Source organism: Nyctibius grandis, chromosome 1, assembly GCF_013368605.1.
Source record: "Nyctibius grandis isolate bNycGra1 chromosome 1, bNycGra1.pri, whole genome shotgun sequence".
In the NCBI taxonomy this organism is placed as follows: Eukaryota; Metazoa; Chordata; class Aves; order Nyctibiiformes; family Nyctibiidae; genus Nyctibius; species Nyctibius grandis.
Genome location: NC_090658.1, coordinates 11,357,501 through 11,370,366, shown reverse-complemented (window position 1 = coordinate 11,370,366; position 12,866 = coordinate 11,357,501). Strand labels below are relative to the sequence as shown.

General features: G+C 42.2%; 1 protein-coding gene across 8 annotated transcripts in view; it reads left to right on the top strand.

The window, feature by feature from the left end:
- The window catches only part of EHBP1 (EH domain binding protein 1), a 240,952-nt gene that overhangs the window by 189,613 nt on the left and 38,473 nt on the right, over window positions 1–12,866 (top strand). For 2 of the 8 annotated variants that reach the window (XM_068406122.1, XM_068406157.1), the window contains 4 exons: window positions 4,877–4,993; window positions 8,182–8,306; window positions 10,954–11,092; window positions 11,244–11,350. In XM_068406122.1, the coding sequence (XP_068262223.1) occupies window positions 4,877–4,993; window positions 8,182–8,306; window positions 10,954–11,092; window positions 11,244–11,350 (488 nt within the window). Of the gene's footprint in view, window positions 1–4,876; window positions 4,994–8,178; window positions 8,307–10,950; window positions 11,093–11,243; window positions 11,351–12,866 lie in introns of all 8 variants that reach the window. The other 6 variants (XM_068406115.1, XM_068406107.1, XM_068406097.1 and 3 more) reach the window with 6 other exon arrangements.

Sequence of the window (12,866 nt, the reverse complement as noted above, 5' to 3'; positions counted from 1 at the left end):
GACCTGAGTGCCACTGAATTTCTCTGACACCATCATGAAGGATTAAAATCAGGGAGAAGTCAAGCTCCTCATTAGAAAAAGTAGAAATGCTTTGAAGAAAATTCAAAACTTCAGAATTGTTGCTGTTGGTGCTTTACCATTCTCTGTTTTCTCTTCAGTCTGTTTTTTTACCCCATCCCTTTCTCCACTTCATGATGATCACTCTGTGCCCTTCTACTTTATTCACCTACCTCTGTGCTACCTGAAACAATCAGAGTCCAGATCACAGAACCATCTGTGTGAATTTAAGTGGGAACAGAAAGGATGTTGCAGAGAGTCCTGAGTGTTTCTGCCCACCCAGTTGTACATCTGTCAGGTCCCAGGTCTGATTGCAGACCCTGGTTTGGCTGGGGAGAGATGTTCTTATCCATCCATCTGTCTGAAGCTGGGGCACTTTGGAAGAAAGCTGACTCTTCCAGGGACCATTGAGAACTAGTGGAGAGGAGCCCAGGGAAGTCATGATGGTCAGCTGAAACAGAGGGGTCCTGCTTCACAGACTGCTGCTCCATCATACATGCAACAGATGTTGAATAAGACACTGAAATGGAAACTTCTTTGCTTCTGTCTGTCGCAGCAAGAGCGGTGAGAGGCGGTGGGGTAGCGTTGTATGTTAGGGAGTGCTTGGACTGTGTCGAAATTGAGGAAGATGAGGATGACAAGGTTGAATGTCTATGAGTGAAGATCAGGGGGAAGGTCAGCAGGGCGGACATTTACGGTGGGAGTCTGTTATAGACCACCCAACCAGGATGAGCAGGCGGACGAGGCGTTTTACAAGTGGCTGTCAGAAGCCACCCGGTCGCCGGCCCTTGTACTCGTGGGTGACTTCAACTTGACGGATGTCTGCTGGAAATACAACATGGCAGAGAGGAAGCAATCTAGGAGGTTCCTAGAATGTGTGGAGGACAACTTCCTCATGCAAGTGGTAAATGAGCCCACTAGAGGAGGCGCCCTGCTTGACCTGTTGTTCGTGAACAGGGAGGGACTAGTGGGAGATGTGAGGGTCGGTGGCTGTCTTGGGAATAGTGACCATGAAATGTTAGAGTTTTCGATAGTGGGGGAAGTAAGGAGGGGCAAGAGCAGAACTTCTGCCTTAGATTTCTGCCGGGCAGACTTTAGCCTGTTTAAGAGTTTGGTGGACAGAGTCCCTTGGGAGTTGGTCCTGAAGGGCAAAGGAGTCCAGGAAGGCTGGACGTGCTTTAAAAAGGAATTGCTAAATATTCAGGAACAGGCTGTCCCGGTGTGTAGGAAGACAAGCCGTCGGGAAAGAAGACCAGCATGGTTAAACAGAGAACTTAGGCTAGAACTTAAGGAAAAAAAGAGAGCCTATTTGCTCTGGAAGAAGGGTCGGGTAACTTGGGAGGTCTATAGGGATGTTGCCAGGTCATGTAGGGAGAAGATGAGAAGGGCCAAAGCTCAATTAGAGCTTGATTTGGCTGCTACAGTCAAAGATAACAAAAAAGGTTTCTACAAATACATCAACAGCAAAAGGAGGGTCAAGGAGAGCCTCCACCACTTGCTGAATGAGGAGGGTAGTGTAGTGTCAGGGGATGAGGAAAAGGCAGAGGTGCTCAATGCCTTCTTTGCCTCGGTCTTTAATGTCAGGACCGGTTGTCCTCAGGAGACTCAGCCCCCAGAGCCTGAAGTTAGGGATGGGGGGCTGTGTGAACCCCCCGTAATCCAGGAGGAGACAGTTGTGACCTGCTGTGCCAATTGGACACCCACAAGGCTATGGGCCTGGATGGGATTCACCCCAGAGTAATGAAGGAACTGGCAAGTGAACTTGCCAAACCACTCTCTATTATCTACCAGCAGTCCTGGTTAACTGGAGAAGTTCCAGCTGACTGGAAATTAGCAAATGTAACGCCCATCTACAAGAAGGGCCGGAAGGATGATCCAGGGAGCTATAGGCCTGTCAGCCTGACCTTGGTGCCAGGCAAGGTGATGGAACAGATCATCCTGAGCGCCATTACACGGCACATGCAGGACAGTCGGGGCATCGGGGCCAGCCAACATGGATTCATGAAAGGCAGGTCCTGCTTGACCAACCTGATCTCCTTCTATGACAAAGTGACCCGCTTAGTAGATGAGGGCAAGGCTGTGGGTGTGGTCTATCTAGACTTCAGTAAGGCATTCGACACTGTCTCCCACAGCATCCTCCTAGGCAAACTGGCTGCCCGGGGCTTGGATGGGTGAACTCTTCAATGGGTTAAAAACTGGCTGGATGGCCGAGCGCAGAGAGTGGTGGTGAATGGGGCAAAGTCCAACTGGCGGCCAGTCACTAGCGGTGTTCCCCAGGGCTCAGTTCTGGGCCGGTGCTGTTCAATATCTTTATAGATGACCTAGACGTAGGGCTTGAGTGCACCCTCAGCAAATTTGCAGATGACACCAAGCTGGGTGGGAGTGTCGATCTGCTGGAGGGTAGGAAGGCCCTACAGAGGGATCTGGACAGGTTAGATAGATGAGCTGAGACCAACGGCATGAGGTTCAACAAGAACAAGTGCCGGGTCTTGCACTTTGGCCACAACAACCCCATGCAGTGCTACAGGCTGGGGGAAGAGTGGTTAGAAAGCGGCCCGGCAGAAAGAGACCTGGGGGTGCTGACTGACAGCCAGCTAAACATGAGCCAGCAGTGTGCCCAGGTGGCCAAGAAGGCCAATGTCATCCTGGCCTCTATTAGGAATAGTGTAGCCAGCGGGTCTAGGGAAGTGATCATCCCTCTGTACTCGGCACTGGTGAGGTCGCACCTTGAATACTGTGTCCAGTTCTGGGCCCTGCACTTCAAGAAAGATGTTGAGGTGTTGGAGCAAGTCCAGAGGAGGGCAACCAAGCTGGTGAAGGGTCTGGAGGGTATGACCTATGAGGAATGTCTGAGGGAGCTGGGTTGTTTAGCCTGGAGAAGAGGAGGCTCAGAGGTGACCTTATTGCAGTCTACAACTACCTGAAGGGAGGTTGTAGTGAAGTGGGAGTCGGCCTCTTCTCCCAGGCAACTAGCGATAGGACAAGAGGAGGTTCAGGTTGGACATTAGGAAGCATTTCTTATCAGAAAGGGTCATTATACATTGGAACAGGCTGCCCAGGGAAGTGGTGGAGTCACCATCTCTGGATGTGTTTAAGAAAAGACTGGACATGGCACTTAGTGCCATGGTCTAGTTGACATGGTGATGTCAGGGCAATGGTTGGACTCGATGATCCCAGAGGTCTCTTCCAACCTGATTGATTCTGTGATTCTGTGAAGAGCCTTACACTGAATCGGCAGAGGTCTGTGAAAGACATTGATTAATTACAGAGGAATTGAGGAAGCAGCTGGTTAGAAAAGAGTAGCAGACATATAAAGAAGTCAACAGGCTCCTAAAATGGGAATTATAGGAACTGTGGAGATAAAGAGACAAAGAAACAACTGTGTGACCTTTGTGTCAGCAGTGTGGGCCTCAAGTGCAAACTTCAGGTCTGGGGGTGGGATTTAGTGTATTTCAAAGGCAGATGATGAGTGTTCAGCACCAATCCTGGTCCAAACTTCCCCAAACTTCTGGTATTCAGGATTATGGCATCTTGGTACTATGTTTAGGATCTTTTTTGTTTATGTGATGTTTGAATATTCCAATGTCCTGTAATTATAATTAGTATTTTTTCCTATTGTGAAGTGTTTTAAAGTTCTTTTAGTTACTATATGTGTCTTCTTTCTCCAGACACTCTCCAGCCTTCTCTTTTTTGTCATTTTTACACGCATGCATACATACATAGGAAAAAAATGTTCATATAAGTCTGAACAAGTGTAGATAGCATTTCATATGAGACTTAAAAGTGAGTAAATACAATGCAACTACATGCTTTGAAAGTACTAATCTAGCTTTTATGGACTTCAATTTCATTATATATTTGTATTGAAAAGGTGAGTCAGGTTTTTTTTCTGGGATCTGCCTCACAATTCACCACTTGCTATTTGATCTTCCTCAGGTTCCTTACTCTTTCTGTGCCATAATTTACCTACATCATCATCATAATTGTGATTATAATAATTGTCTACCTCATAAAACATTATGGGGCTCATTTACAAGTGATATTCATAAGCTGCTCTGAGAAACTCGGTAGGAAGATCCCATAAAAATATAAAGTATAGTTACAATTATTATTTTATTTAAAATGTATGTAGCTTACAAACAATGCTGATTCACAGTGGTGCAGTAAGGCAGCAATCTGTGAATGTGCTCTTGCTACACCTGAGATCAGCACTTGCTAAGCATGATGTTCCAGGTGGTAGTTTTCCTCCTCGTATCAGAAGTGGTCGGAGACGCTAACACCTAAGCAAGGTACAGTGATCACTGGTCTGTGATATATCGTGCAAAGTAAGGAGCAGCAAGTCTCACTGAGCTGGGAACACAGTACCCAGAGCTGCTGCCTTTCTCAAGATACTGCAGCTCCCAGGTCCTTCTACTGGCCAGACCCATCCAAACCTGCCATATGCCAGCTTCGACACCTGTTCTGCATCATAGAGCACTGAGAGCCTAGAGGAAATTCTTTTGACTCGAGTTATAAGGAAAAGCCCATGTGCTTTTCAGAGTTAGTCAGAGATTCAGTGCAGAGAACAGACACTGCTGAGGCCAGACTCTACCTTTATTGTAGCAGGAGCTTCCAGCAGAGCTCCCTGTGTGTATATTGAATTGCATCAGTTTAAAGATAAATCCATGAGTGGACAGAGTGAAATCTCCTTCCAGACTTATTTAATGATTTGCATTTTTATCATAACTCAGCTTGTTCTCTATAAAGCATTCTTTTTTTTTTAGTGATGTGGTGCATGTACATAAGAAAATACTAACCTTAATGCTGTATGTTCCTACAGATGAGGATGAGGATGATGATAATATTGAGATAGATACTAACGAGGAGGTTCCTGAATGCTCTGTTACTGGAGGTGGAAATGAGCTTACTAACCTAGAAAATGACCTTGATTCAACGGGTAATTTAAATAATGGCTATTTTGTGTATTTTTCATGACTAACACTCCATCATCATATAAGTACTGATGTGCTGCTTCTCTTTGTCATAGCTTTATTCTCCTTTGTGCATTTTCAGGTCTTTTAAACCCTAATTCTTATTCTTTTTGAATATTTTGCATTTGTGTTTAGTTGAAATTTAAAATCAGCAACAAAATCATTATTTCCAACAATGGCAGATTTAAATGTCTCTTGCTATTTAATGGGGAAGGGGACCCCAGGCCAGATTTGTAAAGCAGAGCCACCTGAAATCACCCTACATGGATTGTCCCAGCAAAGCAAGGTAGGCAGGCCAGAGGAGTGAGCAATTGCGTTGGTGAGTACAGCTGCTGCTCTCTGCACTGACATCCTGGTCCATGTGCTCAGTGGAGAGAAGCAAACGTGTATCTATGTTTCCATGTAGGCTTGGTATCCCTCTGGTTCCTTCCTGAGGACCAGTTCTTGTATTTATACCTTGTTGGAGGAACATGGAGATATAAATTTGAACACAATTAGTCCTATTTACTTTACAAAGTTCAAGTAATAGATTTTTAATAACATATTTTAAAAGCATTCGTATTCTTGTAGAAATGCTTGTATAATCTTAGCACATACTGGTCAAGTAATAATAAACCATAGCAGTGGTATTTCCCCTTTCAAAAACTGCAATGAAGCAAAACTGGAGTTCAGGTTCCTCCATAGATGATAAACATGTCAGGATCTTACAAAGGAGACGCTTATTTTAAAAGGCACTAGATCTTCAATGATGTGAAGGTAATTGCCCATCAGTAAGGGGCTCCTCTGCTCCCAGAGAGCTGCTGAAGGAGTTTGTTCTCTGTATAAGTCTGCCTGTTACCAGCGGCCCTGGGGATTGCTGAGGGCCTCTTTGTAGCGTGGTGTGCTTCTGTGCCAGGGCGTTTCTGTGCCCTACAAGTTAGCTCAAGCCCAGAGAAGTGTGGCAAGCTCAGGACAGCATCGGGATAAAGGCAGTACAGGAGAGAACTTCTTACAGCATCCTCTGACTTGGTTCTGCCTGTGCCAACTGGACCCAAGTTTGTCGCCCATAATCTATTAAATCAAAAGACCTCATTTAGTGTTTGCCCTTTGTAAATTAAACCGACAATGATGTGTATATAACACTTTCTAGTCTTTTTTGAATGCAAAAGGTTTGAGTCATGTCCTTTATTTGAGGATTTCCAAGCGCATAAGAAAATATATTTAGTGTTTCCAGCATTTGAATTAAGCTGATTTAGAGCAGAATCCTGTCAAGTAATTTTTCAATAAATACCGGTTCATTTTAGGAGAAATAGAAAATCAGTAAATGAATATTCCTGTCACATAGCCTCAGTGACTTACCTGCGTTTATTTCTGTGGGCCTTTTTTCTTGAGAGATACCTTCTCAGGGATACAAACCCACTACCCAATGCTTCATTCCCACCATGGGAAGACATTCTGGAAAAAAACGTGGGACATCATTTTGGAGTTCAGTCTGCACAGTAGCCAGAGTGACAAACGAGTAAGGAAGGGGATGGGCAATAATACAGAAAGCAGGCTAATGCTGTGATAGAAATCAGTGTACACAGATTTCGGTGGGATTCTGCCAATTCATACCAAGTTCTAATGAAGGCTGAATCTCCTGGGAGCACCTAAACACAAAACTGTAAGGGACATTTCACATTTGGGATCATTATGACCATCTTAATTAATTTGTCCCCTGCTGAATCTTAGTCCTTCCCATCTCTCTCAAGAAGAGAAAACTTTTTTTTTTATTTTTACTGCCAGTTGTTGGTTTTAAATATTGCATCTGTCTGTATTTGTCAGTACTGCTACCGTACTCTGCTGTGAATGTATCTGATAAAATGTGAACCTCTTCTGTCATGGTTATTACATGATGTTTATGTATAAACCCACGAGAATGTTCATGTACTTACATGTGAGCCTCAATTAAGGGCACCCTGACTGGGCGTGCCAGAGGAAAGGGAAACTATCCTTAGTCATAACCCAACCCAGCCCATTGCTCCTGGAAGCAGGCCTCATTTGATTGCCAGCACACCAAAAATATTTTGGCTAACGTGGATCGGAGCGCTCCAAACCTTGGAAGGAGCTGTGTGGCAAAAGAGTCATGGCTCCACTTCTCACACCAGCTAGAAGTTACCAGCCCACAGTGAAAAACTTAGGCTGTGCCTATAGAAAAAATAGCAACTGCTATTTTCTCTGTGTTTGACCCAAGGCCCAGATGTATGTGCATAATATACGCAGGTAATGCTGTGTTCACTCCGTTTCAGGGGCGATTTCTCACGTGGTGCTGCATGTAGAGTATGTCTGGGGGCTTTTGCACCAGCGTTATTCTGGCTTCCTACCCAGGGTTAGCTCCGTAGATCTGTGCTGTGGTTTGTTATTAACACCTTTCTCCTTATTATGTGTGTATGTGTAGGTGTGTGTAGGTGTGTTACAAATTCATATAGTCAACGGTCACATACAGAATGAGCATTATTGGGAGGTAAAATTCTTGACTTGTATTTCTTTGGGCTCTGATCCAAGTAGCTAAAACTGATGAAAAAAAATGTGGGGCTTTGGCAGACTTTGAATCTGTCCCTTCGATGCAGTTCCGAAGCATTTTACGGCTCTCACAGCTTCAACGTACTCTATAAATCATTGTAAAGTATTACTAGAAAGCTGTCTCTTTTAATACTGAAATTTTAATGTTGAGAAGCTGTGCCAAGGAGCCTTAAGGGTGAATTAGTAGTTCATAAACTTGAGGGGTTATCAGTACTTAGAATATGTGATAAATTGTTATATGTCATCTTAAAATAAATGGCTCTTTAAGTGTGTTTTTATACCAAAGTACAGGTATGTGCATGTTGGGAGTAACTTAAAGTAAACAGTCTACTTTCTGTGTTTTTTCATCTCCTGTCTTCAAGCACGTTTACTTCTTCAGCTGAGCGCTACATATATTTTTTGAGAGAACTTAGGCATCATCTATATACGTTACACAAATCTATGCCAATCTGAATTGCAAAAAAAAAAAAGTTTTCCTTCTAGATTTTACTTTTTTAGTTTGAAATGATAGCAAAATGAATGAAATCTACCTTTTAAATTGCTACATTGTTGTAGCGACTCTGCATTTAAATGCATCTCACTCTGTTGTATGTGGTATTTGCATATTTAGCAGAACAAAACAGTAAGTTGGTGGATTTGAAGCTGAAGAAGCTCCTAGAAGCTCAGCCACAGGTGGCAAATTCACTCTCCAGTGCTGCTCAGAAAGCTGTAACTGATAGCTCAGAGCAAGACATTAAGGTAAGTTTTGATTAATGCTTTTGTCTCACTACCTGTGTGTTCCGATTTCGGGTTTGTACTTCGTGAGGAGGAAAATGATTTCTTATCAAATCCTTCACAGTAAGAAATGAAGAAAAACTTCAGGGCAGTTAAGTTGTATAGTTCACAATGCACTGGGTTTTTTCCTGTTGATTAATCAACACATTTTCCTTTTTTTTTGATCTTGATACTTGTCATTGGCATAACAGTAAGAGATACAAGAAGCATTTCTCAGCTCTTATCACTCAGGTTGTCACTTAAATCAGAAATACAGCACGGGCTCCATCCTGCTGCTGGTGCAATCAGCAGCAAGACTCTCCCTGACTTTTAACAGGAGCAGGATTGGACTCAGTGATGTGCTTCCCTCCCAAGGCTGACCCTCTGGTTTTTCTCCATTAAAATTAAGCTGTGGTACACTTTAAAGGCATACATACTTGGATGCTTGACAACGAGTGCTTCTGAGAAAAATAGACCTGAGTATGCGGTGTATGCAGTCGTTTTGCCTATTCTTAGCGTTCACCACTTCAGCATAAAGCACACACCAATCAATTTTCCATTTCATTTTCTTAATTATACCCCTTGTGTTCTTACTATTCTATTTTTTTTTTAAATTGTCCCTGTATGTCATTAATATCCCTATGGCTCTGGGGCACTTCCAGTTGGGTATAACTTTTCACCCACCTGCAGTCTGGGGGGAAAGCACTGCTGACTGAAAGGATTTCCTTCCCCAGATACAGAGATGCTTTGAAGTCCCAAAACAATGACTTTCATTGCTTTTCCCTTACACTGTCGGTTCCTATAAATTGGTGATGAAAGTGTGTGGCAGCAGCGGAGGACTTTCGGTCTCTATCTTTGAACAAAAGGAAGCCTGGATCAAGTCTGATTTTTGCGTTCAATTTAGCTTTCTGCAGTGGATTTAATGCAAAATGAAGCTGGCCCAAGAATAATACAATGGATTGAAAAGGCTAACTGAATTAGTGGGCTTAGAGGAATACATTTGTAAAGTGGCAGAAGTCCCCAGTCATAAAAAGGTTTTTTAAAATGGGATTTACTGGCTAATCACACTGATATTTTAGCATGTTGCCAGGCCTAAAAAATTAGTCATGTTTGTTTATTTTGGTAAAGGCTCTGGTTTAGGCTGTCACTTGGTTATTGTACTAATAATAGGAAACCACCTTTTATTTAACCAAAATCATAACCACCCGATAAGTGCAGCTGAAAAGTCATTCAGAGCATACGAGTGATACTTTTTTAAGCTTAATTCGACAAATGACACACGGGCCACCTCTTAGGGTAATTTGGTATCACCTAAACTGACAAAAATGGTATTTCTCTTTATGAAAAGCTTCCGTGAAGGAGTTGCTTTTTTTTAAGGTACTCCGACAAAAGGTACAACTTAACAGTTTATCTCCGTGTATGTCTTTCTAAGGAAGAGTTGGAAAGCGGCATTATAAGGAATATATGGTGTCCATCTGTTCTCATGGAGCTCTCGGCATTGAGGTGGATTTGTTTTTTAATAAAATGCAGTTTACACGTTTCTAAATGAGGCATTCTGTGTTTGTGGAAAAGGATAAACTGTTACCTTCCCTTGGGGATTGTGTATCCCCGGCCTCCTTGAGGCTAGAGAATAGGCCATTGGAGAACTCCCTCATTACCAATTGTCTCAATGCAGAGGAAGGGCAAAGTCTTGGTAGCTTTTGATAACCAGTTTCAGCATTCAGCAGGCTTAGCTATTAGTCATGCATCTTAGCCTTTCCCTATTTACTTTCAAAACACTTAATAAAAATAATAAAAGATTAGGTATAAAATGAAATATTTGTTTGGTACACAGCACCTCGGTATCTGCAGTTTCCACACACTGCGGTGGTTCAGTCTTCTGGGATATTTCGTGTTGATAGAACCATTTGAATTTGTTACCAGTATTAACATAGGAAACCCTGGAAAAGATAATTGTAGTTTCCTTAGCTGTAAAAGGGCTTACTTACAAATCTGGCTTTGGAAAGTTATAGCTGATGAAATGCAGTTCAGTGGGGTAGTATTATAATCCTACCTTTTAGCCTTCATCCAGCATTAGTGGTTTATCTCAATGGGCATAAAATTAGAAACTAGTTCTTCTTGTCATACAAGTCTGTGGGACTACAGAAAACGACAGATTTCTTTACCGGGCAGGAAGACAGACTAAAGGCAACACGCTTTTCAAACGATACAGATCGTGTTCAGGGGTAGAGACGCCTCTACTCGGCAGCAGCATGCGCAGCGCTCGGCAAATCAGAGTTGCAAAGGAGTGATTTTTTCGTTTAAAATCGGCATCGCTGGCAAATACCCATGGCAATTAATAGGTTTGGCTGTTAAGTAAGTAGAGAGTCCTGCAGGAGGGTGCCACATAGCAAAAAGCCAGTCGTTGCCACCACACATGAAACAAAAAAAAAAAAAGGAAAGTTAATCACTCTTCTCCTTTTTTTCCCCCGCAGCTGGTACTTTCATCCTATATAAACCACAGTCCGAGTTGTGAAATCCTCTTTGCAAAAGCTGCATCCTGTCCCCTCGACGAAACCTACCTTTCGAATTTGTGCCTTCCCGTTTGTAAACAAAAGAAGCTGTTGTGTGTCTTTTTTTTTTTTCCTAGCAGAATGGAACAGAGGAACATCGTGCTGAGCGATTACAAAAAGCAGCAGAACGGTTTAGAAATCCCGTTGTGTTCAGCAAGGACTCTACCATCAGAAAAACTCAGCTCCAGTCTTTCAGTCAATACGTGGAGAGCAGACCAGGTAGGAAAAAATATAAAACCTGTTTTCCCATCTTATGATTTAATAATATTTAACAATAAATATATAAAAACCCGATAATGTAAGTCCACATTTCAATACATAAATATCAAGCTTTATAATAATTTTACATGTCTTTCCCCTTTTTTTCAAGAGATGAAAAGGCAGAGATCAATACAGGAAGATACAAAGAGAGGAAATGAGGAGAAGGCTGCGATAACTGAGACTCAGAGGAAGCCATCAGAAGATGAAGTGCTTAATGTATATTAATTTTTTGTCTGGTTTCATGATTGCTGATAATTCCAAACTGTATGTGGAAATAGTGCCTTTATTTGTTAAAATGAGATGTTAGGTTTTTTTAGATGTCAATCTCCAGTGCATTCAAAGCAGAGTGAGAGGGGTGCACTGTTGAATTAGTCTGCAGTGTGGTGATAATTGTCAGATAAAAAAAATGAATTTTTCAGAGTTCCACAGCCCCAGCTTCCTTGAGACATTTCCATCAGGGCACTTCCCATAAAGAGATTCCAGTATTGATCTACCGGGAGGATTTTAATTATTACAATAGCAGATACCGCAGAGCTGCAGTTAGAGGGAAGAGTCACATGAGACCTGCTAGAATTTCTCAGCCAACCCATTTTGTTGGCTTGGGTTAATGGGTGTTCAACCTTTCCATTATCCAGATCAGCCGTGAATTACTAGCTGAATGATGTTTGCATTAATATAATATATATGGTAATTTCTTCACTTAATTAACGGGGAGGTTCAGCTCAGTAGGGGTATGGGCTGATCATGTGTAAAATTGATTTGTGAGGGAAATATTTGATAGACCGCAGGGAGAAAGCTGGTTTTGATGGACAGCTGCAGGACAGAAGCAGGAAGAACAAGTTTTAACCTGATTTTTTTTTTGTCTGAAAACACAACACAGCCTTTTATGGTGGTCGTTTGTTGCTCTCCACCATTTATCTTAACACATTTGTCGGTTTTGCTGAAGCAATCTACAGCTGAGTACCGATTTTGTACCGCTGTCATATCTACACCAAAACATCAAACTTTTAACAAGCCAGAGTTATTTTTAGTCCAGTTGTACTTTTGCAGAGCTGAAAAGGTCTGGCACAGTACGTTCACATTATATATGCAGATGATACACATGAACTCTTGGGATATTTCAGCCTGACACAGCATTTCTTTTCATCTTCTAATAACAATTGTTAACAATTATGCATGCTGACATTAGGGAAGTTTTCATACTATTTTCAATTAATTATAGTTGATGAAAGGCAATATATTGTACATCACCTCAACTCCCCAGGCCGATTTTTTTTTTTTTTTCTTCAGGGACTGCTCTCAAGGAGTTTAGTTGTTGTTTTTCTGGCTATAGGACAGGTAGAAAGGAGGTTTCCATTAGAGCTGATCCTGTTGGCTGTTGTGGAGGAAGAGAAGGACCAAATTAATGGGGGCATAATGTGCTTAAATTCAGATACCCCAAATTTCAAAGATCTGTGCTCATTACTGGTCCTGGGAGCTCAGCCGTGCCATTAGCCTTCACTTTGAACATGTCTTTATTTGAAATAATATGCTGATGTGGTTATTATATCTGTTGCCTGAATATGAAGCTGAATTGATGATTTCAGACACATTTACACAAAAACAATTGAAAACCTTCGGTGAAAGTATCTGAGACCCTTACGCAGCAACAAGTTAGCCTCTAGCAGGGAAATAAACCTCATAAAAAAAAGCCTGTATATTTTTCTGTTCCCAAAGGACAGTGATTTTAGTT